The sequence below is a fragment of the Lissotriton vulgaris genome, chromosome 1_1, assembly GCF_964263255.1.
Source record: "Lissotriton vulgaris chromosome 1_1, aLisVul1.2, whole genome shotgun sequence".
NCBI lineage: Eukaryota > Metazoa > Chordata > Amphibia > Caudata > Salamandridae > Lissotriton > Lissotriton vulgaris.
In genome coordinates, this window is record NC_141685.1 from 724,511,831 (window position 1) to 724,536,740 (window position 24,910).

Below are 24,910 nucleotides of genomic sequence, written 5' to 3' on the forward strand. Positions count from 1 at the left end.
CAAATTGTGACTCAGGTCAAGGCCACAAGTTTAACTCATTGAATCTGCCCCCAGATGCATACCCATACTGATCAATGTACGTAGCATAGTTAAGGGGACTGAGGAACCCTTTTCCCAATTAAAAAATAAAGCACTTCACTGGCTGTGCTCTCATGCGGGCTTCTCCCCTTTAGATGCCTAGCAAATATTGATGATTAATGGAGTGGACTGGGTCTGGCCCCTGCTGAAATCCTATAGAGGTGATTGCATTGGTGTTAGCTTCAGGGTCCCTTCCATTGTCTGCAATCTCCTTAATAGCTGCAAACACCAAAAGTGGGCTGTTTCAAAGATCTCCCTCCAGCCACTGGGTTTCTTTTATCGCCATCTGAAGGGTAAATCTGGGTTTGCCCCGAGGCGTGCCTTAGCTGGCCATCAAAGTTGTTAACAGTGGGGGGGAGACTGGGGCCATAGAAAAGATCCTGTCACAATAGAATGTCCATCCTCTCTAGCAGAGATTGATAGATGCCACATCAGACAGGGCATATTAGTGTTGGAATAACGGGACAAGAATGCACTAGCAACAGTTCTAGAACCCCGTGCTCCCTGACCCGGAGCATAATAATAATAATAATAAAACATTTATTAAGCGCATGGCTGCACAGCTGTGTATCCCCGCGCTGATTGCTGAAAAAACTCACAGAGAATCAAGCAAAGGAAAGGAATGACAGGATTATTGAGGGAAGAGGTGGGTTTTCAGGTTGGCTCTGAAAAGGGTTTCAGAGGGTTCCATTCTTAAGTGAATCGGAAGAGCATTCCAATGTTTCACTCCTAGGTAGCGAAAAGAGCGGCCACTCAATCCGCATGATTCTTTGAATGACGTCTTAAGGAATAATCCAGGTACAGGTAACATGCCATCAATTTCTAGCACAAAAAATGACCCTTGTGAGGCACTATTGACACCACTTTGCAGCACTCTTCCCCTCCACCTCCGCAGTCCCTACTACTAAGCTGGAACATTGCACGAATCTAAGGTATACTAGGGGACCCTGATGGGGCACTTTTTTGATGGCCATGACATATGTCTATTTAAGGAGAAATGGGCATTCACCAAGTGAACAGCTGTGGTTACAATGGTTATAGCGTCCCAGTTAATAAGTCTAATGCTAGGCGCCCTTGTGATGGATTACTAGTATTGGTTGTCTCCACCATAGACTATGCTGTCACACCCCTTCATGTGGACTCCCCTGATGTCCACAGGATAATCCTTTCCCGCCCCAACTCCCAGGCCCTGATGACAATTAACATCTGTGATTGGATTAGTAGTTGTAAGCAGGAATTGAAAATCTCCAACAATTGGATAGTTTTCTATGTGACCATTATAACACCCACCATTTGATCAAAACAGGGGACTTCAACCTCACATTTGAGCCAAACAATCTGGCAAGTGAACTGTCTAGAGATGAAAACACTATTTGTGGTATTTCGTACCTTGTGTACTCCGCTGGAAGACACCTTTCCAGAGCTGCACTCCAGGTCGTGGATCTCACCCTGTCACATGGAATTCGGTAATGCAATGGGCGGTCTCCTTCCGACAAACTGATTGCACCTACATTTAGAGCAGGCCCATACACTAGCGGAGTCAACTACATTTTCTTGGATGTAAGGCATTGAAGCAAGTTAGATGACATGATGGTGGTGGAGGTAGAGGAGAGCAACCTCAATCCCTTGGTATTAAGATCAAAAGAAGCTATGACCCTACCCTGCCCTGTAGCCACTGAGCAAGCTCCAATGCAGCGCACAGCCACTAACAACAGGAGGAATGTGATACAGGAAAGAGTGGGACTCTCACCCGAGGGAGTCAGGGCAATCTAAGCACCCATATGGATTACATTTATACCAACTGGGGGGGAAGTGAGGTGATATTAGCGGAGCACAATATGGTATTTGACAAGTTGAGGAACCTCCTCACCAAGGAGGTTATGGGGGTTGCCTAAACACAATGCAGACTAAGGATAATTCAATGGCCAGTGTAAAAAACTAAAGGCAAACCTGCTCAAATCTTTAAAAGAGGGGGATATGCAGGCTATATGAGCAAACAGGGCCATTTATCGTGCCACCCTCAAAGTTGCAAAAGGAGCTTAAGAAGATGGCATTTGGTCTGACCTACTGGATGCCGCCATAGCGAATGACCAGAGGAAATTCTGGGCACTGGTCAGTAAGAGCGTGGGAGGACAGGCAGCCCCGTTGAAACATCTATTCTACCCTGTGACTAGAGTTGCCCATTTTGTGAGTTTGCACTCCCCTACCCGCTTCCCTGAGCCTGGGCCTGCATGTATGGGCTTCCACAATGTTATGCCACAATCCATTCCCCAAGTAAGTTTTACCATGGAGCAACCCATGCAACCTTCAAGCCAGAGAAAGCTCCACTGACATCTTCAAAGCAGACCTATATTAACATGGTATCCAACGCCATCGCAATGGACGGATGCTCCCTCAATTGTGGAAATAGGAAGAGATTGAGTTTATCTTTAAAAAAGGGGATCCCAGTCTTCCTTCCAACTACCACCCTATCAGCCTGATTGACAATTTGCTAAACATTTTTGCAAACAGATGCTAAGGCAGTTGTATTGGTGTGAGGAAAACCACATTGTCTCAGGACTATAAACAGGCTTCAGGTATAAGATCAGTGCAGTTGACCAGTCCTTTGGCTTTCTCCGGGTAAAGTGGAAAACGGTGGACCTGGCTGCAGTGTGATCGATAGGGCAGATTCACAGAACTAACTTATGAAAAAATCCTAAACTTACTACTTTTGGTATTCAAAGAAGGCATTTAGTAGTAGTAAAGTCAGGATTTTGTCTTAAGATTGACTTAAGACAAACTTAAGACAAACTTAAGACAAACTTAAGACAGAATTAAGACACACTTAAGACAGACTTTAGACAAACTTAATACAGACTTAAGACAAACTAAAGATAGACTTAAGACAGACTTAAGACAAAATTCTAACTTAAGTCTGTCTTAAGTCTGTCTTAAGTTTGGATCAAGTCTGTCTTAAGTCTGTCTTAGGTCTATCTTAAGTTTGTCTTAAGTCAAACTTAAGACAAAATCCTAACTTTACTACTACTAAATGCCTTCTGTGAATACCAAAAGTAGTAAGTTTAGGATTTTGTCTTAGGTTAGTTCTGTGAATCGGGCCCTCTATGTGGCAATTTTAGTAGAAACACTTCACATTTATTCTGCTAGAAGGGCAAGGGTCATACCATTACTGCAAAGTGTGTTTTACAGAGAAAATTGAATGAATGTTTTCTATAGACTGGGAATCGGTAAAGACTTTAAGATGGAGCAGAAGTCGCACAACAGAGCTCTGCTTCTCCTGAAGGCAGCACAGGATGCAGTCAGGTGCCCCTAACTACCTGTTTGGTGCATTCAAACTCTATATATCAACAGCACAACAGTTGCAAGCCAGTGAATACAGTGCAAAGGAAGATACTTCTAAAGAGTCACTGAGGATTTGACTTCCAAGTCAGACTACGGTAGGAAGATGTTGGCGAATTTATCTGCAACTTTTGCCACATTCCTCGTAGGTAAAGGTTGTTTTCCTATTGGTGTAGCCACTATGAGGAGGGCTGGTAAGAGAACCCGTCCTGCAGATTATGGCGGTATTCATTTTAGTATTGTTGATACTGATCTGTTTCTGTCAGAACCAATATCCTCCTGCAAGTAGCCATGGTCCAACCCATTAATGTTAGAAGCGTTGAAGTTCATGCAGTGAAACATTATATTTATTCAAAACATATGTTTATTCAACATTAATATTAGCAATAATAGACATGGCTTAACATCTTTTTTTAGGTGTGTGTGAGCGGCCCTACTTTAACAATATGGATGTGTATTTTAATAAACAACATTATACAGAGGGACAAACTGTATACTTCCGCTGCTACCCTGGTTTTTTCACTCACGAAGGACAAGAGGATGGAACAGTGGAGTGTCTTTCAAATGGACGGTTTTCTCAAGCGACGTGCATTCGTGAGTAATGTATATTTCATTAATTGCTTTTGAGTGGTGGAAATGGTAATTGGATTCCTAGATATCAGCACAAACTCCCTCTTTGCGTGCTTCTAACATGGTTAAGATTTGAATAAGGGCTCATAAGTGCATTCTTCAACCTTCACCTTTAATATCATCTGGGACCACCTACGAAGGGCCCTACTGGATTACCCAACAGAAGTTCTTAACTCCATTAGAAAGCTTCCCCTTGGAAAAGCCACGGGTTACCAGGTGACCTATTTGGGTCAGAACCAGAAATATGGGGTCCTTATTTATGGGTAATATTCAATGCCATTATGAGAGGCATGGTGATACCGGAAACTTGGCCTGCAGAAATATTCCCAGTATTTAACAAGCATTTACAATGCAATAGGTCTCGCAGCATTAAAGTTTCAGTTACTGGCATTGTAAATGACAATGCTTTGCATTAATTTTTTTGTTTAATTTGCTATTGGTATATAAACATTGTTTGTGAATGGTTAGCTGATGCTTATGCTAAGCAAAGTTGGAAGTAATATAGAGTGCTTGTCTTGCTTGTTATAAGCATGCTGATTTAAAGCGCTCTGATACCTACGGGTAAAGTTTGCGCTATATAAAAGTGAAAAATAATAAATAAATTTTAAAAAGCCTACCTGTACCAGGTCCATTCGATGCCACATATCTTTGGGTCCCTGTACTTATTAACTGCACCCGGCTTGTGGGAAACCTCCATGGCAGGAACAACGTGTTGCGGGGTAGACACGGGCAATGTAGCCACTGTCCTGTGGCTGCACCGCGGGGTAACAGTGTAGGGGCAGGAAGGCAGGCAGTTGGTAGTGCTGTGCCATAGCAGTGTAGTTCTCTGTGTATGCTGGGCATGGGGGTTGCTATTGGCTGACAAGAAGTGGTGAGGAGGTGCTGGTTCGGTGTGCCTGCTTCCTGATCTTGGGCAGGCGACAGGTAAAAACAAGCAAGGACAGTGCTGTGTTGTTGCTGAGTGATGATGTGGTTGGGCTGAGTGATGTGGTGGTGTATTCGAGTGAAGTGGTGGTGTATTAGAGCGATGTGGTGGTGTCCCAGAGTGATGTGGTGGTGTCCCAGAGTGATGTGGTGGGGTCCCAGAGTGATGTGGTGGGGTCCCAGAGTGATGTGGAGGTGTCCCAGAGTGATGTGGTGGTGTCCCCGAGTGATGTGGCATGTGTCCCCGAGTGATATGGCGGTGTCCCCCGAGTGATGTGGTGGTGCCCCCGAGTGATGTGGTGGTGCCCCCGAGTGATGTGGTGGTGCCCCCGAGTGATGTGGTGTTGCCCCCGAGTGATGTGGTGGTGCCCCCGAGTGATGTGTTGGTGTCCCTGAGTTATGTGGTGGCGTCCCCGAGTGATGTGGTGGTGTCCCCGAGTGATGTGGTGGTGTCCCAGATTGATGTGGTGGTGTCCCAGAGTGATGTGGTGGTGTCCCTGAGAGATGCGGTGGTGTCCGAGTGATATGATGGTGTTCCTGAGTGATACAGTGGTGTCCCTGAGTGATACAGTGGTGTCCCTGAGTGATGTGGTGGTACCCCTGAGTGGTGTCTCTGAGTGATGTGGTGGTGTGCCTGAGTGATGCGGTGGTGTTCCTGAGTGATGTGGTGGGTGAGGGTGTGAAGGTGAGTGAGGGTGAGAGGGTTGTGAGGGTGAGGGGTGTGAGGCTGTAAGGGCGAGTGAGGGTGTGTGAGGGTGAGTGAGCGTGTGTGAGGGTGAGGGAGGGTGAGGGTGATGGGGTGAGGGTGTGTGAGGGTGAGGGGTGTGAGGGTGAGGGGGTGTGAGGGTGAGGAGGTGTGGGTGAGGGTGAGTGATGGAGGGTGAGGGTGTGTGAGGGTGAGGGTGTATGAGGGTGAGGAGGTGTTAGTGAGGGTGAGTGAGGGTGGGTGAGGGTGTGACGGTGAGTGAGGGTGTGAGGGTGAGTGGGGGTGTGTGAGGGTGAGAGGGTGTGTGAGGGTGAGGAGGTGTGAGGGTCCGAAGTAAATGGTGGCAGGGCAGACATCAAAAGATAGAGAGAAGAGACTGCGTGGTGACTGCGTTAGTCAGTTTCAGAATCAGGAGAGGCAGAGCCAGCACAGTCTACGAGAGATCCGGGGAATTGGGTCAGGAGAAGAGGTGCGGCGTCGACAAAGTGCGAGGTGAGGTGGGGGAGGGGGTGGCTGTAGTATAGTGGGTATAGGAGAGAACGGGTGGGCGAAGGGCACGGGGCAGCAGGTGGGGTGGCTGGGGCTGGGGTGCGAAAAAGGAGGCAGAATGAGAGGGGGTAGTTGGACAATGCAAGTAAATGTTAAGAGTGGGTGGGATAGCAAGCATCGATGGCGGAAGAGAGAGGACAGTTGTTAGTCACTACTCCCCACAATATCAGCCGACCATTGACACTGCAGGGGCGGCGGAGGATGGGGGGAGCGGCTGGGGTCTTTGGTTTTCTGGCTTTCAGGCTCGAGACGGGTGGGGGTTAGGCATGGGCTAGTGTGGGGTTGGTTTCTGGGTGGCCTAAGGGTCAAGGTGAGGAGGGAAGCATGCGGGCAAATGCAAGGCTCTTTGCGGCTGGAATGGCGGTGCTGTCTGAGGGGCTGGAGGTGTTGTGCCGCACACAGGCAAGTACATCGTGGAGTTTGCTAGTGATTGTGACAAAGGTATAGGATACAGGGGAGGACAAGGCGGCGTCTTGCTGGACAGTGTCGTGCGTCAGAATGGGGATAGACGGGCACTCGGGAGGACTTGGCCACAGGAATGGGCATTTGGGAAAGGGTGGCAGGGTGTAAATTGTGGGGGCTTAGGGGAGGCTTGTGGATGCGTGGTGGGGGTCGGGAGCATATGGGGCTTGGCATGACATAGGGGAGGGGTGTTCAGTGGGGTTTGCAAGTGGGAGTGTATGCGGAACTGCCGACGCGAGGGTGATGGGTGCGGGTGCGCCGGTTGCCCTCAACAATAAGGGTATGAAAATATTTAAAGCGACACTGAGAGTCCGAGGTCAGGGTGACCAGGAGTAGGGAGGGGTGTGCTCTGTCACGGGTTGGGTTGCGCCTGGTGCGGGGGCTCAAGGAAATAAGGGAGTGGATGGTGATGCGGGCCAGGTCGTACAAGCTGGCAATGCAGGTTGGGCACGCTGGACACGGGGGGAGTCAAGTTTGCTGGAGATGCGTGGAGAGGTGAGCATCCGTCGGCGGGGGCGGCTTTCGAATTTGTGGGGGCTCTGTTTTCGGAGGGAAGGCTCGGCAGGTGACAAAAGGTGGATGGGTGTAGGGCGGGCGCCGATGCAGCGGCAAAAGTGCGGTTTCAAGGGATTGAGAAGGTTATGGGCAGAGGGCAATTCCACCACTTAAATAGGATCAACGTGTTAGTGCCGATTAAGATAGGGAAGAGGTCAATGCACAGGGTAACAGTTTCATGCATAATTCTAGGAGGTCGATGGACGAAGAAAGGTAGCTTTCTTGGTCAGTACGGTGGAGTGACTATGGGAGGCGCGAGAACGTCCCTCAGCGAGCGAAACTGAAAGCGTGTTGAGAGCGCACGAGACGACGTGAGCATGCACATCGGCTGTCCCGGCGCAAGCTGAGGATCGCCGGAGAAGTTACCTGCTCTGAGGCTCCGAGGCTGAATTGGAGGTTGAACTGTCCTTGAGCCTGGCCTGCTCCTAAGGCAGCACGGACAGCGTGACGGTGGCCGCCTGGGCTGAGAAGTACACCGAGCACCCTGTGAGCTCTGGGGACACACTGCAGGGCATCACGCTGTTGCATGGCGGAACTACGGTAAGGAATGCGGGGAGAGAGTAGCTGTTGGCAGATGGCGCATGGTTGTCTGACACTGGAGGGAGTGCAAGGAGAGCTGGGGATTCAGGAGTTGAGTGTGTGTGTGTATCTGTGCTTGTGTGTGTGTGTGTGTGTGTCTCTCTGTGTGTGTGTGCAGGTGCGTGTGTCTCTCTGTGTGTGCTTTCAAGAGAGACAGGAGATGGTGAACGCACGCGCGACCTGATCCGATCCCGGCGTGTTGCGCGTGACCATCTCTTGTCTCCTTGGAAGCAGAGTGGACGGCTATAGGTCTCGCGGCGAGAGCACGCTTTGCGCGCTTCTCGCGCATCGCGTGCTTTTCGCCAGGGCGAGACCTAAGAAGGGTTCACCCCTCTTGCCTACCAATTACAGGCCGATCATTTTGATCAATGTTACCCAGAAACTATTTGCTAGGATTCTCCTCGACCCCATGCTTGTGTGGATGGAGGAGTTTGAAATTCTGAGTCCATTTCAAGCAGGTTTCAGAAACAACATCTCTACCATCGACCAAATCTTCAGACTCTAAGTACTATATTGGAAAACAGTGCTATTCGAGGGTGATCTAATTTTTGTAGATCCGAAGATGGCCTTTGAGTTGGTCCCTAGAGAAAAACTGTTAGCTGTTCTTAAAGATCTGGGAATTACTGCCTACCTCTTGAGCCTGCTAATGAGAGTGCACAAGGGTAATTTCGCCCAAGTATGATTTGGGAAGTTTGGTGAGCTAACCCCCACTTCCCTGTAAATAGAAGAGTAAGACAGGGGTGCATGCTTGCACCTACCCTGTTTTGTCTTTTTATTAATGCTCTGGTTGCCCACCTTAACGAGGTCGAGAACAACAATGCCCCAAAGCTGGCATGTACCAAGGTACCAGCAATTATGTTTGCGGACGACACATTGTTACTCTCTAAGTTGCCCATTGGCATCCAGTGGGTTCTTGACAGTTTTGCCATCTTCTGCAAAAACAGGGGGCTGGAAATAGATACCCTAAAGCTAAATTTATAGTCTTCAACCCAGCCATAACATACCACCCAAATTCCTCCTTAAACTGCACTTTGCTTGAGTGTGTGTCAGTTTTTGATTACCTAAGTGTCACACTGTCAGAAACATTTGAATGTGGCCCGGAGATTGCCAAAGCAAGCCTGAATTTAGCCCAGATTGTGGGGGGAATCGCAATAGTATATAGAAACTCCTCTCGGAAACCAGTTGGCCCAATAGTGGAGAAATAAAAGGTCCAAGCAAGGGGTGCTGCATTGCATGGGGCTGAATTATGTGGTCATCGTCCCTCTGATAGACTGACCAAAACAGAGAATAACTTTATTAGGCAAATGCTAGGTCTCCCTAATAGTACCCCTGTCTTTCCTTTATGCATGGACTTAGAAATTAGACCAATAGCGGATGAGACTGGACTTAGGCCACTAACATTCTCGCATAGACTGTGGGTGACACCGGAATTAGCAGCCTACCAAAAACAATTAAAGGAGTTACTGAATTTCCAGGGTCTGGACAAAATACCTTGGCTCATGTATATTAAGGACCTATGTTGCAGATTCAGTAAATCTAGCTTATGGAGTAAAATTGAAGAATCGTGCCCCACAACATCACGTCTAGAACATGTCAAAGCCTACAGGTTGTCCAAGCGAGCAGATGTCCAGGGGATGCGGTCTTAGGACATTTGACAGCTGACTTCCTAAGGATTCAAGATGATTATTAGACTGAGCCCTTGCTGGATGATATCCAGCCCTTCTCTGCAAAGAAGCTATACATCCAGTTCAGACTGGGGTCTTTGCCGCTTCGTGCTTTTACTCATAAATGGACAAAAACAACTCCCCTTGAGTGCCCAGCTTGTAGTTGTGGGGTTGAGTCAGAGCTCCATGTCTTCTTTTTCTGTCCTGGCTATAAGCCAACCAGATAGCATTGGCTCATCACACTCTGCCGGAACCTAGGGTTCAAGCACTGTGAGGAGGCGTTTAGAGTCCTGAAACATGACCCCCACCCACCCATTGTCTTTGCCGTGTTCCGTTTTCTTAATTCAATGTAGCATACCCGTAGGAGTTTGATTAACTTGGCTCCTCAGTGTTAAAAAAAGCTTCTGGTGTATGTAGCCTCTCTCTTTTTTAACTTTTCAAACTTTTTAAAAATGTTTTTCCATGTTTTAACAATCAAGAATAGCGATGAATTTTAAATATGTATTGATAACACTCTATATATAGTGTTTATAGCCCTAATGGCTCTTTACAGGGTAACTGATAGGGTTGCTGGATGAGGTTGGGTTGAAGGGCTGGACCCCATGTTTCTCCCATCCTGTGTCCATTTTGAAGTATTTTAATGTTGCTAAGTTTGCAAAACTCATCTGTATGTTTTTCTTGTATTTCTTTTATTTTATGTGTTTTTATCTGTGCAAACCATATTTTACTTTGTACTTTTATATGGTCTACATCGACCGAAATAAAGTTTGCTGGAATGGCATGGAATTTTTAACCTCAGTGTGATGCTGAATGGTTGTGCTCTCTATGGAAAAATCATTTGCTGGGTGTTATCTCCTGCACTCCGTTTGTTATGTGCCCAGGTTAGGCCCAAGTAAAAAGCTGCGCATTTTCTTAGATTGTTCTAAAAACAGTTACATTTCTGCTGCGACCGTTCGCACACTTTTGCATGTGTGACAATGTTGGATTTGTTTCTCTGAAACTACTTCTGTTTATACATCCAGCTTTGTACAACATTATCACGATGCTTCCAACACCATGTACAAGGCCCTTTGATGCAGTATCTACAAATGTCGTTCTATCTTCACCCACAGGGCTACAGAGCTATCCACATATCCTTAACATTGCTAAGCTACACGCACATCGGCAGGCAGCTTTCTATTATAAATAATGAGCATCCCAAAAGATTAGCAGAAGAGGCATTTCAGCTGACACCAAGGGTCCCTGAATGCTGAGACTTCAACGCACAGCAGTCTGACATCTTCGTAAAGGGTATCCAGTTTGTGACCTACTGAGTCCTTCATTCTCTCCTGCCAGGGAATGGGGTTGGAGAGTCCCTTGGAGGACTCCTTATGAACTCCTGTTTGGTGTGAAAATGTGGGCACCAGTCCTTGATAATGTCAGCGCAGTGGCAGCAGAAACACCATTTGGCATCAATGAACATTTGGATGTTTTACAGAAACTCAATGAATTCCTGGGCACTCAAAGCAACATCCAAGTATAACGCACTGCCGCTGGAGAAGTGAAGGTTGTACCAGCAAGAAATGCCTTGGTCCCGAAGATTGGGGACCTGGCCAGAGAAAGAATTTTGGACAAAAAAGAATTTGGGCCATCTTACAGAGTGCCTGTACCTGTCCTGGCTGTCGAAGTACCAGAACTATCCTTTTTCCACCCATTGTCGGTCACAGAGACAAAAGGTTTGTCTCCATTGATCTGATCAAACCATATTATGTGGCCGATTGTCAACAGTAGGCCGCGTGGGCTCCTGGGTAGCTGCTGAACTCCTTTTGCTACCGTCCAGGAAGTTCAGATTTAATAACGACAGAAGATTCCACTCTCCAAAGAGAAACTGTTAACAACAATGAGATATTACTCTGTACAACTGTACAGATGACAAGTACAGAACTGTCAATTTGAAAAATTAAAGACATCTATGTGAATATGCCACAAATCGAGTCATCTTGCAATTTTACAAAACCTGCTGAGCTGCCAAAAATAGACCAGACGGCATCTGGCTATTTCTTGCATTATGACGACTTCTTATTGGATTCAAGTGAACTTGAGCCGCCAGCACCACCAACTCTCCCTTTCAAACTACAATTGTATGCACTCTATCTTTGACTGAAAAAGACATACTTTGTTGCTCCTTGGTTACATCTCTGGATTACAATTTGATTACTTTCCTGGTCCTCTGGATTGGTTTGGTAACTGTCTTTTTCCTACTTCTGAATGGACACTATCTACCAGAATGCTATCCAGTTCAACTTGTAAACTTGGTTCTGAAACTACATGCATCATCGCACCGTGAACTAAGGAACCTGTCCCTGGTCAACACAGCATATCCAGTTCTGGGAGGAATAGTGTGGGATAGGGTATCGCATGATGTGTATGGTTCTACTAAACTTTTACAAATACCATATTTGTTTAAGATTTCCTTAAATTATATCATTGTTACATCATAGGGTCTCTAGTTGGCAATGGTATTCACCTCTGACCAAATAGGGACCCTTACTTCTAAGTCAGGATAAGGGATTACACTCCTAGATAACCCCTGCTCACCCCCTTGGTAGCTTGGCACGAGCAGACAGGCTTATCTCAGAGGCAGTGTGTTAAGCATTTGTGAATATACACAGTAATGCAGTGAAAACAGTACAGATGGACACAACACATGTTTTATAAAAATAAGTATTCTTTATATAGACTTCACACAAGACCACAAATGACAAAAATCCACAATACTGTACTTGAAGTTGACTTAAAGATGATTAAAGTTGCTTAGTTCAAGTTGATGATAAATGCTTCAAAGTTCTCAACAAAGTACCTGGATGCGTAACGCAAAATGAACAAGAGGCTAGCCAAAGGGGAGATGCGTTGGTTCCGTGATCTGGGGAAAGGATGCATCGTGCCTCGATGCTTGCGCAGAGTAGGGGATGCGATTCAGAAAAGGGGGTGGTGATGAACAGAGTGTCTGAATTAAGCAGACCACTCTTACCCAGTCCAAAGATCAGTGCTTGATCCATCACAGTTATTTATCTCACTGCACCATCCCAGCTCAGAACCTGGCTATATGCAAATCAGTCTGTCCCTGGCCCAGTGCATCATGGGAACAGGGCAGACTAAACTACCAAGCCAATTCTTCACCAGAAAGGAGACAAGCTACCGGGGACCGGTTTCTGGCATTTCAGCCGTCTTCGGCCCGGCTTCCTTGAATCCTGATGGTGCAGTGAGAAAGGGACTCATGTCTGAGCATTTCAGCCGCCATCGGCCCGGCTTGCTTGAATCCTGATGGTGCAGTGAGAAAGGGACTCATGTCTGAGTATACCCTGCCACACCTATAGTGGCCAAAAACGATTCAGAAAAGGGGGTGGTGATGAACAGAGTGTCTGAATTAAGCAGACCACTCTTACCCAGTCCAAAGATCAGGGCTTGATCCATCACCGTTATTTATCTCCCTGCACCATCCCAGCTCAGAACCTGGCTATATGCAAATCAGTCTGTCCCTGGCCCAGTGCTTCATGGGAACAGGGCAGACTAAACTACCAAGCCAATTCTTCACCAGAAAGGAGACAAGCTACCGGGGACCGGTTTCTGGCATTTCAGCCGTCTTCGGCCCGGCTTGCTTGAATCCTGATGGTGCAGTGAGAAAGGGACTCATGTCTGAGTATACCCTGCCACACCTATAGTGGCCAAAAACGATTCAGAAAAGGGGGTGGTGATGAACAGAGTGTCTGAATTAAGCAGACCACTCTTACCCAGTCCAAAGATCAGGGCTTGATCCATCATCGTTATTTATCTCACTGCACCATCCCAGCTCAGAAACTGGCTATATGCAAATCAGTCTGTCCTTGGCCCAGTGCATCATGGGAACAGGGCAGACTAAACTACCAAGCCAATTCTTCACCAGAAAGGAGACAAGCTACCGGGGACCGGTTTCTGGCATTTCAGCCGTCTTCGGCCCGGCTTGCTTGAATCCTGATGGTGCAGTGAGAAAGTGACTCATGTCTGAGTATACCCTGCCACACCTATAGTGGCCAAAAACGATTCAGAAAAGGGGGTGGTGATGAACAGAGTGTCTGAATTAAGCAGACCACGCTTACCCAGTCCAAAGATCAGGGCTTGATCCATCACCGTTATTTATCTCACTGCACCATCCCAGCTCAGAACCTGGCTATATGCAAATCAGTCTGTCCCTGGTCCAGTGCATCATGGGAACAGGGCAGACTAAACTACCAAGCCAAATCTTCACCAGAAAGGAGACAAGCTACCGGGGACCGGTTTCTGGCATTTCAGCCGTCTTCGGCCCGGCTTGCTTGAATCCTGATGGTGCAGTGAGAAAGGGACTCATGTCTGAGTATACCCTGCCACACCTATAGTGGCCAAAAACGATTCAGAAAAGGGGGTGGTGATGAACAGAGTGTCTGAATTAAGCAGACCGCTCTTACCCAGTCCAAAGATCAGGGCTTGATCCATCACCGTTATTTATCTCACTGCACCATCCCAGCTCAGAACCTGGCTATATGCAAATCAGTCTGTCCCTGGCCCAGTGCATCATGGGAACAGGGCAGACTAAACTACCAAGCCAATTCTTCACCAGAAAGGAGACAAGCTACCGGGGACCGGTTTCTGGCATTTCAGCTGTCTTCGGTCCGGCTTGCTTGAATCCTGATGGTGCAGTGAGTAAGGGACTCATGTCTGAGTATACCCTGCCACACCTATAGTGGCCAAAAACGATTCAGAAAAGGGGTGGTGATGAACAGAGTGTCTGAATTAAGCAGACCACTCTTACCCAGTCCAAAGATCAGGGCTTGATCCATCACCGTTATTTATCTCACTGCACCATCCCAGCTCAGAACCTGGCTATATGCAAATCAGTCTGTCCCTGGCCCAGTGCATCATGGGAACAGGGCAGACTAAACTACCAAGCCAATTCTTCACCAGAAAGGAGACAAGCTACCGGGGACCGGTTTCTGGCATTTCAGCCGTCTTCGGCCCGGCTTGCTTGAATCCTGATGGTGCAGTGAGAAAGGGACTCATGTCTGAGTATACCCTGCCACACCTATAGTGGCCAAAAACGATTCAGAAAAGGGGGTGGTGATGAACAGAGTGTCTGAATTAAGCAGACCACTCTTACCCAGTCCAAAGATCAGGGCTTGATCCATCATCGTTATTTATCTCACTGCACCATCCCAGCTCAGAAACTGGCTATATGCAAATCAGTCTGTCCTTGGCCCAGTGCATCATGGGAACAGGGCAGACTAAACTACCAAGCCAATTCTTCACCAGAAAGGAGACAAGCTACCGGGGACCGATTTCTGGCAATTCAGCCGTCTTCGGCCCAGCTTGCTTGAATCCTGATGGTGCAGTGAGTAGGGGATGCGTCGTGATCCTTACCGGTGCGGGGATGATGCGTGGGTTCTCGGCTTGCGGTCCGGCTGCGATGCGTAAGATGGCGCCTCAATGCGATGCGACAATCCTGGTGCGATGCGGTAGGATGGTGCCCTTGATGCGATGATGCAAGGATGATGCGAAGACGCCCTGGCAGCCTTGCGACGACTCTGTACTTTAGAGCCGCGACAGGCCCTGCTACACGCTTCTCCGGCGATGCGATGGTGACTCTCTCGATGGCGTCACGCTTTTCCGGTGATGCGACAGCAGGCAGCTTCGATGGAGACACGCTTTCTGGGAGATGCGGCGGTGGCACTCTTCTCCGGCGATGCGACGATCTCAGCTGCGGCGGTGACACGCTTCTTCTCGTTGCATCGCGCTTCCAGCTCCCTGCGAACCGCAGGCTTCTGCAGTTAAAATTCCCAGCAAGGAAATTCAGGGGGGAGCTGGAGATGAAGTCGTTTGTCCCTGAGACTTTAGCAGGAGGCAAGAACAAGTACAAGCCGTTGGAGAATATTCTGAAGATGATGAAAGTCCTTAAAAAGTTCCTTTCCTTGCCAATAAAGAAACCACTGCAGGCCAACCCAGCAAACAGCACACTGGCAGAGGGGCAGTCCAAACTCCTGCAGCTTCCTTGGTTCTTCTCCTTGGCAAAGGTTTGTTTAGTTCCCAGAAGTGATCTAAAGTTCTTGGGTCCGAGTCCCAATATTTATACCCTAAAATCCTTTGTTCTTTGAAGGAAGAGAGGACTCTGCCTAGTCCAAACCAGTTGCTGAGCACTTTGTTTACAGGACTCCTTCTTTCCTTTCACAGTGCATGGCAGAAACATCAGATGCCCCACAGGAGGTGGCACCAGCATTCTGGAGGGAAAGCACAGTCCTGGAGCATTTTGTTGACGTGATTCCTTATCTTCTTTCGCAGGGCAGAGACATTAGCCGCACCCCAGGAGGTGGAGCCAGCATTGTGGAGGGAAGGCCCAGCCCTATTCAGGTCCCAGGTGCAACTCCTCTCTCCCATCTAGATGCAGATCTCCCTATTCACCACTGGGCTGACTCATCCTGTCTCTTGAAATCCCCCAGCCCTGTCACTCAAACTCCAGACAAGGAATACACAACCTAGCAGAGGCAGGCTTTGGATAGTTAGGCAAGAAAATACCTACTTTCTAAAAGTGGTATTTTCAAACAAAGAATGTTAAAATCCAACTTAAATAAAAGATGCATTTTATTGTTCTGAGTTCAGGCATAGTAAATTCGAATTTCTACCATGTTCCCTGAGTCAGTTAGGATTATAAGATGTAATAATCTAACTGCCCATTCTGGCCTATGGAGAACAGGTAGCCTGGCAATAGTGGAAAACGAAAATGGCTGTAATTCACTATTAGGACATGCTACACACACCAGGGCATGTCCTACCTTATACTTACAATGCACCCTGCCCTTGGGCCTACCATAGGGGTCTCTGATATGAAGCTAAGGGATGGTTTAGAGACTGGCAAGTGGGTGCACTGGCCAGGTCGACATGGCAGTAACAGACTGCACGCAGGCCTTGCAATGGCAAGCCTGAGACACACTTTACAAGCTGCTTCTGTGGGTGGCACAACCAGTGCTGCAAGCCCACCAGCAGCATTTTATTTACAAGCCCTGGGCACACATGGTGCACTGTACTAGGGTCTGACAAGTAAATCAAGTGACCCAATCATGGAATCACTAATCAATACATCAATTTAACATAGGGAGCACTTGCACTGTGGCACTGAATGGCAGTGGCACAGTGCCCAAAGCATATAACCAGCAAAAACATATCAAAAACAGAGGAGGCAATCCGCCAAAATGGAAGGGAGACTCACTCCAATGATGCCAGGTCTAACACGTGTCCCCTCCAGCTGAAATGTGGGAAGAACTACCCTTCCCCTTCGGAGATCTCTTCACTAAGGACGAAAAATCTGGACATACCATCAGCGTTGGCGTGTTCTGTACTAGGGCAGTGTTCCACTGTAAATTCCATACCCTGTAGGGAAATGGACCACCTCAACAACATTGGGTTCTCACCCCTCATCTACATTAACCATCTGAGGGGCCTGTGGTCAGTCTGAACCAGGAAGTGAGTCCCAAACAAATATGGTCTCAACTTCTTCAGTGCCCAGACCACAGCAAATGCCTCACGCTCAATTGCACTCCATCTCTGTTCCTGTGGAAGTAACCTCCTACTGATGAAGGCTACAGGTTGGTCTAGGCCCTCTTCATTAATCTGTGATAGAACAGCCCCCACACCATGCTCTGAAGCGTCTCTCTGAACAATGAATTCTTTTGAGAAGTTGGGTGCCTGACGCACGGGTGCTGTGCAGATGGCAGTCTTCAGGGCGTCAAAAGCCTTCTGACCTGACAGGTGTCAGTCCAGTTCACCTTCTTGGGCTGCTTCCTGGAAGTCATCTCAGTCAAGGGTGCAACAATGTTGCCATACCCCTTGACAAACCTCCTGTAGTACCCCGTTGAGACCTAAAAAGGCTCTCACCTGTGTCTGAGCCTTTGGGGGTTTCCATGCCAGGATGTTATCAATCTTGGGTTGCAGTGGCGCTACCTGTCCGCTACCTACTTGGTGACCTAAGTACACCACGGAACCCTGCCCAATCTGGCACTTACTTGCCTTGATTGCGAGGCCTGCCTTGTGCAGTGCCATCAACACTTCCCAGGGGTGGTGCAGATGTTCTTCCCAACTGGCGCTGAACACTGCAATTTTATCCAGGTAGGCGGCACTGAAATCCTCCAGTCCAGCCAACACCTGGTTGACCAACCTCTGAAAGGTGGCAGGGGCATTGTTCATCCCAAAAGGCATCGCCCAGAATTGGTAGTGCCCATCTGGTGTGGAGAACGCTGACCTCTCATTGGCCACATCAGTCAAGGCGATCTGCCAGTATCCAGACGTTAAATCAAACGTGCTGAGGTTCCGTGCAACCCTTAACCGATCAATGAGCTCATCAGCTCTGGGGATGAGGTGTGCGTCAGTCCTGGTGACTGCATTGAGTCCTCGGTAGTCCACACAGAACCGGAGTTCAGGTGTGGCACCAGGCACGGCAGCCTTTGGGTCCAAAACCACTAGGCTGACCCATGGAATGTTGGAGGACTTAATCACCCCTAAAGCAAACATCTTGGAGACTTCCTCCTTGATGTAAGCTCTGACCTTGTCAGTCACTCTGTAAGCCTTGTGCTTCACAGGAGGACTGTCCCCGGTGTCCACATCATGGACACACCACTCAGTGATACCAGGAATCAAGGAAAATAGATCAGAGAACTGCCCCAACAGTTGGCGACAATCTTGCTGCTGATCAGGGGTCAGGGTGGCAAAGAGGCTGACTCCATCCACTGACCCATCTTGCTCTGTTGAAGACAGGAGGTCCGGAGGAGGCTCGGTCTCCTCTTCCATTCCATCATCTGTCGCTAAGCGCATGCCCACTTCGGACCTCTCTAAATGGGCCTGCAGGCGGTTAACATGTAGGACCCGCAAAGGGTTCCTTGGAGACCGCAAGTTCACCTAGTAGGTGACATCACCCTTGCGCTTCACCTCCTCAAATGGACCGGTCCACCTGTCCTGGAGCGTACAAGGCTCTACAGGGGCCATGCCCCAAACTTTCTGTCCAGGCTGAAGCTCAATCAGAGTGGCATTCTGATCGTACCACTGCTTCATGTCCTCCTGGCTGGCTCCAGATGCGCCTGAGCGAGATCTCTGAATCGCTGAGTCTGGTTCCTGTAGGCCAGCATGTAACTGTATACATCCTGGGGAGGTTTCCTGGGAGATTTCTCCCAGCCTTCCTTGACCAGACTCAAAGGTCCTCTTACCGGATGTCCATACAACAGTTCAAAGGGACTGAATCCTAGGGATTTTTGTGGCACCTCACGGTAAGCAAACAGAAGGCATGGCAAGAGGACGTCCCACTTACGCCTCATGCCTTTAAAGTTCCGGTTGAATCTTTCAACCAGCCCATTACCTTGTGGGTGGTAAGGAGTGGTGAACTTGTAGGTAACACCACACTCCTTCCTCAGAGACTTCATATACGTGGAAATGAAGATTGTACCTCGGTCAGACACCACCTCTCAGGGGAACCCCATACATGAGAAAATCCCCATCAGTGCACGTCCCACCACGGGGGCCATCACTGTCCTGAGCGGAATGGCTTCCGGGTACCAGGTAGCATGGTCTACCAAGACCAGGATAAACCTGGTGCCCATGGCTGTCTTGGGGTCCAGTTGCCCCACAATGTCAATGCCTACCCGTTCAAAGGGGGTACTTACTACAGGGAAAGGTTGGAGAGGAGCCTTGTGCTTCCTTCCACTTTTCCCACTTGCCTGGCAAGTTTGACAAGTCCTACAATGAGTATCTGAACTCTTCCGCATCTGGGGCCAATAAAAGTTTGAGACAAGCCTTTCAAAGGTTTTGGTCTGCCCCAGATGACCAGCTAAAGGAACATCATGAGCCAACCCCAGTAGGAAGGCTCAGAAGCGCTGGGGTACCACCAGCACACGGGCTGACCCAGGCTCAGCAACCTTAGGCTCGCTGTACAGGAGGTCATTCTCCCAGTAGATCCAATGTGATCCAGACTGATCACCTGATGCCTGGTTTGTGGCCTGCTGTCTCAAACCCACAAGAAAAGGGCACTTCTTCTGCTCTGCACAAAATTCCTCCCTGGGGGGTCCTCCTTCTTGCTGCCAATGGGTCAGCTCAGGTAGGTCCCCCAGTTCAGCAATTTGCTCCTCTGTAGTTTCCAGGGCATCCCCCTCAAGGTCTGCCTCCTCCTGGACCATGGGAACAATGGGGGCTGGTTTCCCGCGCCCCCTACCTCTTCTCTTTAAGGCAGGTTCCTGGGCCATATTTTCAGGTTCCAGGATCTCTTGAACACCCTTAGCTGCCATAGACCAAGTGGTCACACACGCCCACTCAGGCAGATTCAACATCTCTAAATGAGCCTTCTTCTCCACCTTAGCCCAAGGGGAGCTTTCCAAATCATTGCCTAACAAAAAATCAACAGGCATGGCTGGTACAGCGACTTGAAGAGTACCAGAGATCCCCCCCCCACTCAAAGGGAACTTGAGCCACTTTGCAATCGCTCTCTGTGTTGTCAGCGACAACAACTGGGAAGAATGCATTGGGGACCACCTGCTCTTCAGACACCAAGTGACACTTGACAGCTGTCACACTGGCTCCGGTGTCTCTAGGAGCCTCCACTCTATGGCCATTAATGGTCACCCACTGCCTGTACTTTTTAGTGTTATCAGGCAGCTGAGTTTTTGGGACCATCTCAAAGTCTTCTAATGAGACAAGGGACATTTCTGTGGGACCCCACCCACCTTGGGCACCATTCTTCTCCCCACCTAGGGCTACACTGGCCATCTGACGGGGGGTGCACGGGTTGGCACATACTGACCCTTTTGGGGACACTGTGGATCATACCAACGGTGTCCCACCTGCTTACACTGAAAGCAGGTAACAGGCCCCCTATGAACAGGTTTACCTGTTGGGGGTTCTGCTTTCTTCTCAGGGGGAGGCTGGGAACCCTTACCTTGGTTCTCTTGGGAATTACTTTAGGGCCCTTTCTGGAACTCCCTCTGTTTACCCTTGTCCCCCACTCTTCTGCTGGGGACCCTGCCCACCTTTGGCGGAGTCTCCCACAAGACCCTTGTGAAGCCTGGTACTGACCCAGCGGTCTGCTTCCTCAGCATGCTTCCTAGGGTTAGTCAACTTGCTATCAATAAAGTGCTGGTGTAGCTCTGGAAAACAATTAACAGACAAGTGCTCCCTTGGAATCAAATCATAGAGCGCTTGAAAACTATCCACTTGGCTACCCCTCACCCAACCATCCATAGCTCTGCAAAAGTAAGATACATATTCTACCCAAGTGGTTCCCTCCAGCTTCTTGCAATTCCTGAACCTCTGTTTATAGAGTTCTGGGGTCAAACCATATCTTCTCATCAGGGCTTCCTTCATGTGGACATAAGACATCCTATTCTCACTGGGTAGGTCTAACAAAGTATCCCTCCCCTCACTCACAAAGCGGCCCCACAACCCCGCTCCCCAATCCTTCTCAGGGACCCGGTGGGCCAACATTGCTATTTCATAGGCTGCAAACTACTGCCCAATATCTTCTTGCTTATGGAAATATTTGATGACATCCTTGGGAATATATACCCTGCCTTCTGAAGGCACAGATGGTGCGCTGCCACCAGAGGGATTGATCTCTAAGCCCTTTGCCTTGATCTCTAACTCCCTCAACATCCTCTCATGTTCCATTCTCATACTCTCTCTCTCCAAGGACAATCTTTTATTCTCTGCTTCCCTCTGACTCTCCATCTTCAGCTAAGCCATCTCCAGCTTGTGTGCCCTATTTCGCTCCCTGTCTTCCTGCTCTCTGTGGGACAGGTCTTAGGAAGAGATGCTGCTGCAAGGTGGGGACGGTACCCCTCCCCTGGCTAGAAACACTGGCCTATCATTTGCCCATCTGCATCCCCAACTGGCTCCACCACAACATCAGGGGCATTTCTTTCTTCTACCCAGGCCCTCAGCACCTTTTGGTAGTCATCCTTTTTAGAAATGCCAGGTGTAGCAACTTTCAATTTCTTGCAGAGATGCTTGAGCTGTTTCAAAGTGTAGGTTTCCAACTGCTCTTCCTCATAGTCAAGATCCATAGATGCAACAGATGCTGGTCTACTCATGGTGCAAAAACAACAGTTGATGGACAGAATGCAGAACAATGTCATACATTCACCCCAGTACAGAGATCTGGGCCTAAATCCATCGTTTTTTTGCACTCCACACCACCCCAGTTCAGACATGGCCATATGCAAATCAGCTTTGACCCTGTGCCTCATGGGAACAGTCCAGCCTGAACTCCAAGCCATGTCTTTCCTGGACCGGAATCAAGCATCCTAGGACCGGTTTCTGGCTATCAGCCGTCTTCAGCCAGGATAGCTTGACTCCAGTGGTGTGGAGAGCATGGGACTCACGTCTGAGCATACCCATCCCACTCGGGGTGACAAATACAAAAACAACAGTTGATGGACAGAATGCTGAACAATGTCATACATTCACCCCAGTACAGAGATCTGGGCCTAAATCCATCGTTTTTTGCCCTCCACACCACCCCAGTTCAGACATGGCCATATGCAAATCAGCCTTGACCCTGTGCCTCATGGGAACAGTCCAGCCTTAACTGCCAAGCCATGTCTTTCCTGGACTGGAATCACGCATCCTAGGACCTGTCTACTCATGGTAATAAGAATTGGGAGTTTTCAGGAAAAAATAACAGTCCAAGGAAAAGATTCTACCCCAAAAAAAGTATGTGGTTGCGTTTGGTCTGCACTCACTAGTAGTGTACACCAATTACTGTATATGAATCACAAATGCTGGTCCAAATCCTCACCACTGACCACCAGTGTTAGATCTGGGGGTCTCTAGTTGGCAATGGTATTCACCGCTGAGCAAATAGGGACCCTTACTTCTAAGTCAGGATAAGGGGATTAAACTCCTTGATAACCCCTGCTCACCCCCTTGGTAGCTTGGCACGAGCAGATAGGCTTATCTCAGATGTAGTGTGTTAAGCATTTGTGAATATACATAGTAATACAGTGAAAACATAACATGTGTATTTGTAAAGCGCACGTTCACCCTTGGGTATCTTGGCGCGGAATAACAGATGTTTATTGTTACCCAACTCAATGGCACTCATTTTATCGACCTCAGTTGGATGAAAGGCTGAGTGGACGTGCCGGGATTTGAACTTGTGACCATGAGGTCGAACACAGGCCCCTGCAGTGGACGCATTAGTCCACTGAGCCACCAGACCCAGCTAAAACACTACAGATGGACACAACACAGGTTTTATAAAAATAAGTATTCTTTATATAGACTTAACACGAGACCACAAACAACAAAAATCCACAATACTGTACTTAAAGTTGACTTAAAGATGATTAAATTTGCTTAGTTCAAGTTGATGATAAATCGGACAAAGTTTTCAACAAAGTACCTGGATACGTAACGCAAAATGAACAAAAGGCTCGCAGAAGGGGAGATGCGTCGGGTCCGTGATCCGGGGTAAAGGATGCGTTTTGCCTCAATGCATGCGCAGAGTAGAGGATGCGCCGTGATCCTTACCGGTGCGGGGATGATGCGTAGATTCTCGGCTTGCGGTCCGGTTGCGATGCGCAAGATGGTTCCTCGATGCGATGCAACAATCCTGGTGCGATGTGTGAAGATGGCGCCCTTGATGCGATGATGCGACGATGATGCGAAGACACCCTGGCAGCCTTGCGACGACTCTGTACTTTGGAACCGTGACAGGCCCTTGGACACGCTTCTCCGGTGATGCGATGGCGACTCTCTCGATGACGTCACGCTTCTCCGGTGATGCGATGGCAGGCAGCTTCGATGGAGACACGATTTCTGGGAGATGCGGCAGCGGCACGCTTTTCCGGCGATGCGACGATCTCAGATGTGGCGGCGACATGCTTCTTCTCGGTGCGTCACGCTCCCAGCGTCCCGCAGGCTTCTGCAGTTAGAATTCCTAGCAAGGAAATTAAGGGGAGAGCTGGAGATTAAGTCTTTTGTCCCTGAGACTTCAGCAGGAGGCAAGCACAAGTTCAAGCCCTTGGAGAATATTCTGAAGATGATGAAAGTCCTCAAAAAGTTCCTTCTCCTTTCCTTGGTAATAAAGAAACCATTGCAGGCCAACCCAGCAAACAGCACACTGGCAGAGGGGCAGTCCAAACTCCTGCAGCTTCCTTGGTTCTTCTCCTTGGCAAAGGTTTGTTTAGTTCCCAGAAGTGATCCAAAGTTCTTATGTCCGAGTCCCAAAATTTATACCCTTAAACCCTTTGTTCTCTGAAGGCAGAGAGGCCTCTGCCTAGTCCAAACCAGTTCCTGAGCACTTTGTTTACAGGATCCTTCTTTCCTTTCACAGTGCAGGGCAGAAACATCAGACGCCCCACAGGAGGTGGAGCCAGCATTGTGGAGGAAAAAAACTGCCCTGGAGCACTTTGTTGACATGATTCCTTCTCTTCTTTCACAGTGCAGGGCAGAGACATCAGCCGCACCCCAGGAGGTGGAGCCAGCATTGTGGAGGGAAGGCCCAGCCCTATTCAGGTCCCAGGTGCAACTCCTCCCTCCCATCTAGATGCAGATCTCCCTATTCACCACTGGGCTGACTCATCCTGTCTCTTGGAATCCCCCAGCCCGGTCACTCAAACTCCAGACAAGGAATACACAACCTAGCAGAGGCAGGCTTTGGATAGTTAGGCAAGAAAATACCTACTTTCTAACTGTGGTATTTTCAAACACAGAATGTTAAAACCAACTTTACTAATAGATGTATTTTATCATTCTGAGTTAAGGCATACTAAATTCGAATTTCTACCATGTTCCCTGAGTCAGTTCGGATTATAAGATGGAATAACTGCCCATTCTGGCCTATGGAGAACATGTAGACTTGCAATAGTTGAAAACGAGAATGGCAGTAGTTCACTATTAGGACATGCTACACACACCAGGGCATGCCCTACCTTATACTTACAATGCACCCTGCCCTTGGGCCTACCAAAGGGGTGTCTGATATGAAGCAAAGGGAAGGTTTAGAGACTGGCAAGTGGGTGCACTGGCCAAGTCGACATGGCAGTCACAGACTGCACACAGGCCTTGCAATGGCAAGCCTGAGACACACTTTAAAAGCTGCATCTGTGGGCGGCACAACCAGTGCTGCAAGTCCACTAGCAGCATTTGATTTACAAGCCCTGGGCACACATGGTGCACTGCACTAGTATCTGACAAGTAAATCAAAACACCCAATCATGGAATCACTAATCAATACATCAATTTAACATAGGGAGCACTTGCACTGTGGCACTGAATAGCAGTGGCACAGTGCCCAAAGCATATAACCAGCAAAACATATCAAAAACAGAGGAGGCAATCCGTCAAAATGGAAGGAAGACTCACGCCAATGATGCCAGGTCTAACAATCATCATCTCTAGTACTTTCTTT

The 24,910-nt window shown here is 48.5% G+C and overlaps 1 protein-coding gene across 1 annotated transcript in view; it reads left to right on the forward strand.

The window, feature by feature from the left end:
• Positions 1-24,910, forward strand: part of LOC147747716 (coagulation factor XIII B chain-like) — a 444,785-nt gene that overhangs the window by 142,966 nt on the left and 276,909 nt on the right. The window contains exon 3 of the mRNA XM_086926046.1: positions 3,832-4,008. Coding sequence (XP_086782172.1) covers positions 3,832-4,008 — 177 coding nt within the window. The remainder of the gene's footprint in view (positions 1-3,831; positions 4,009-24,910) is intronic.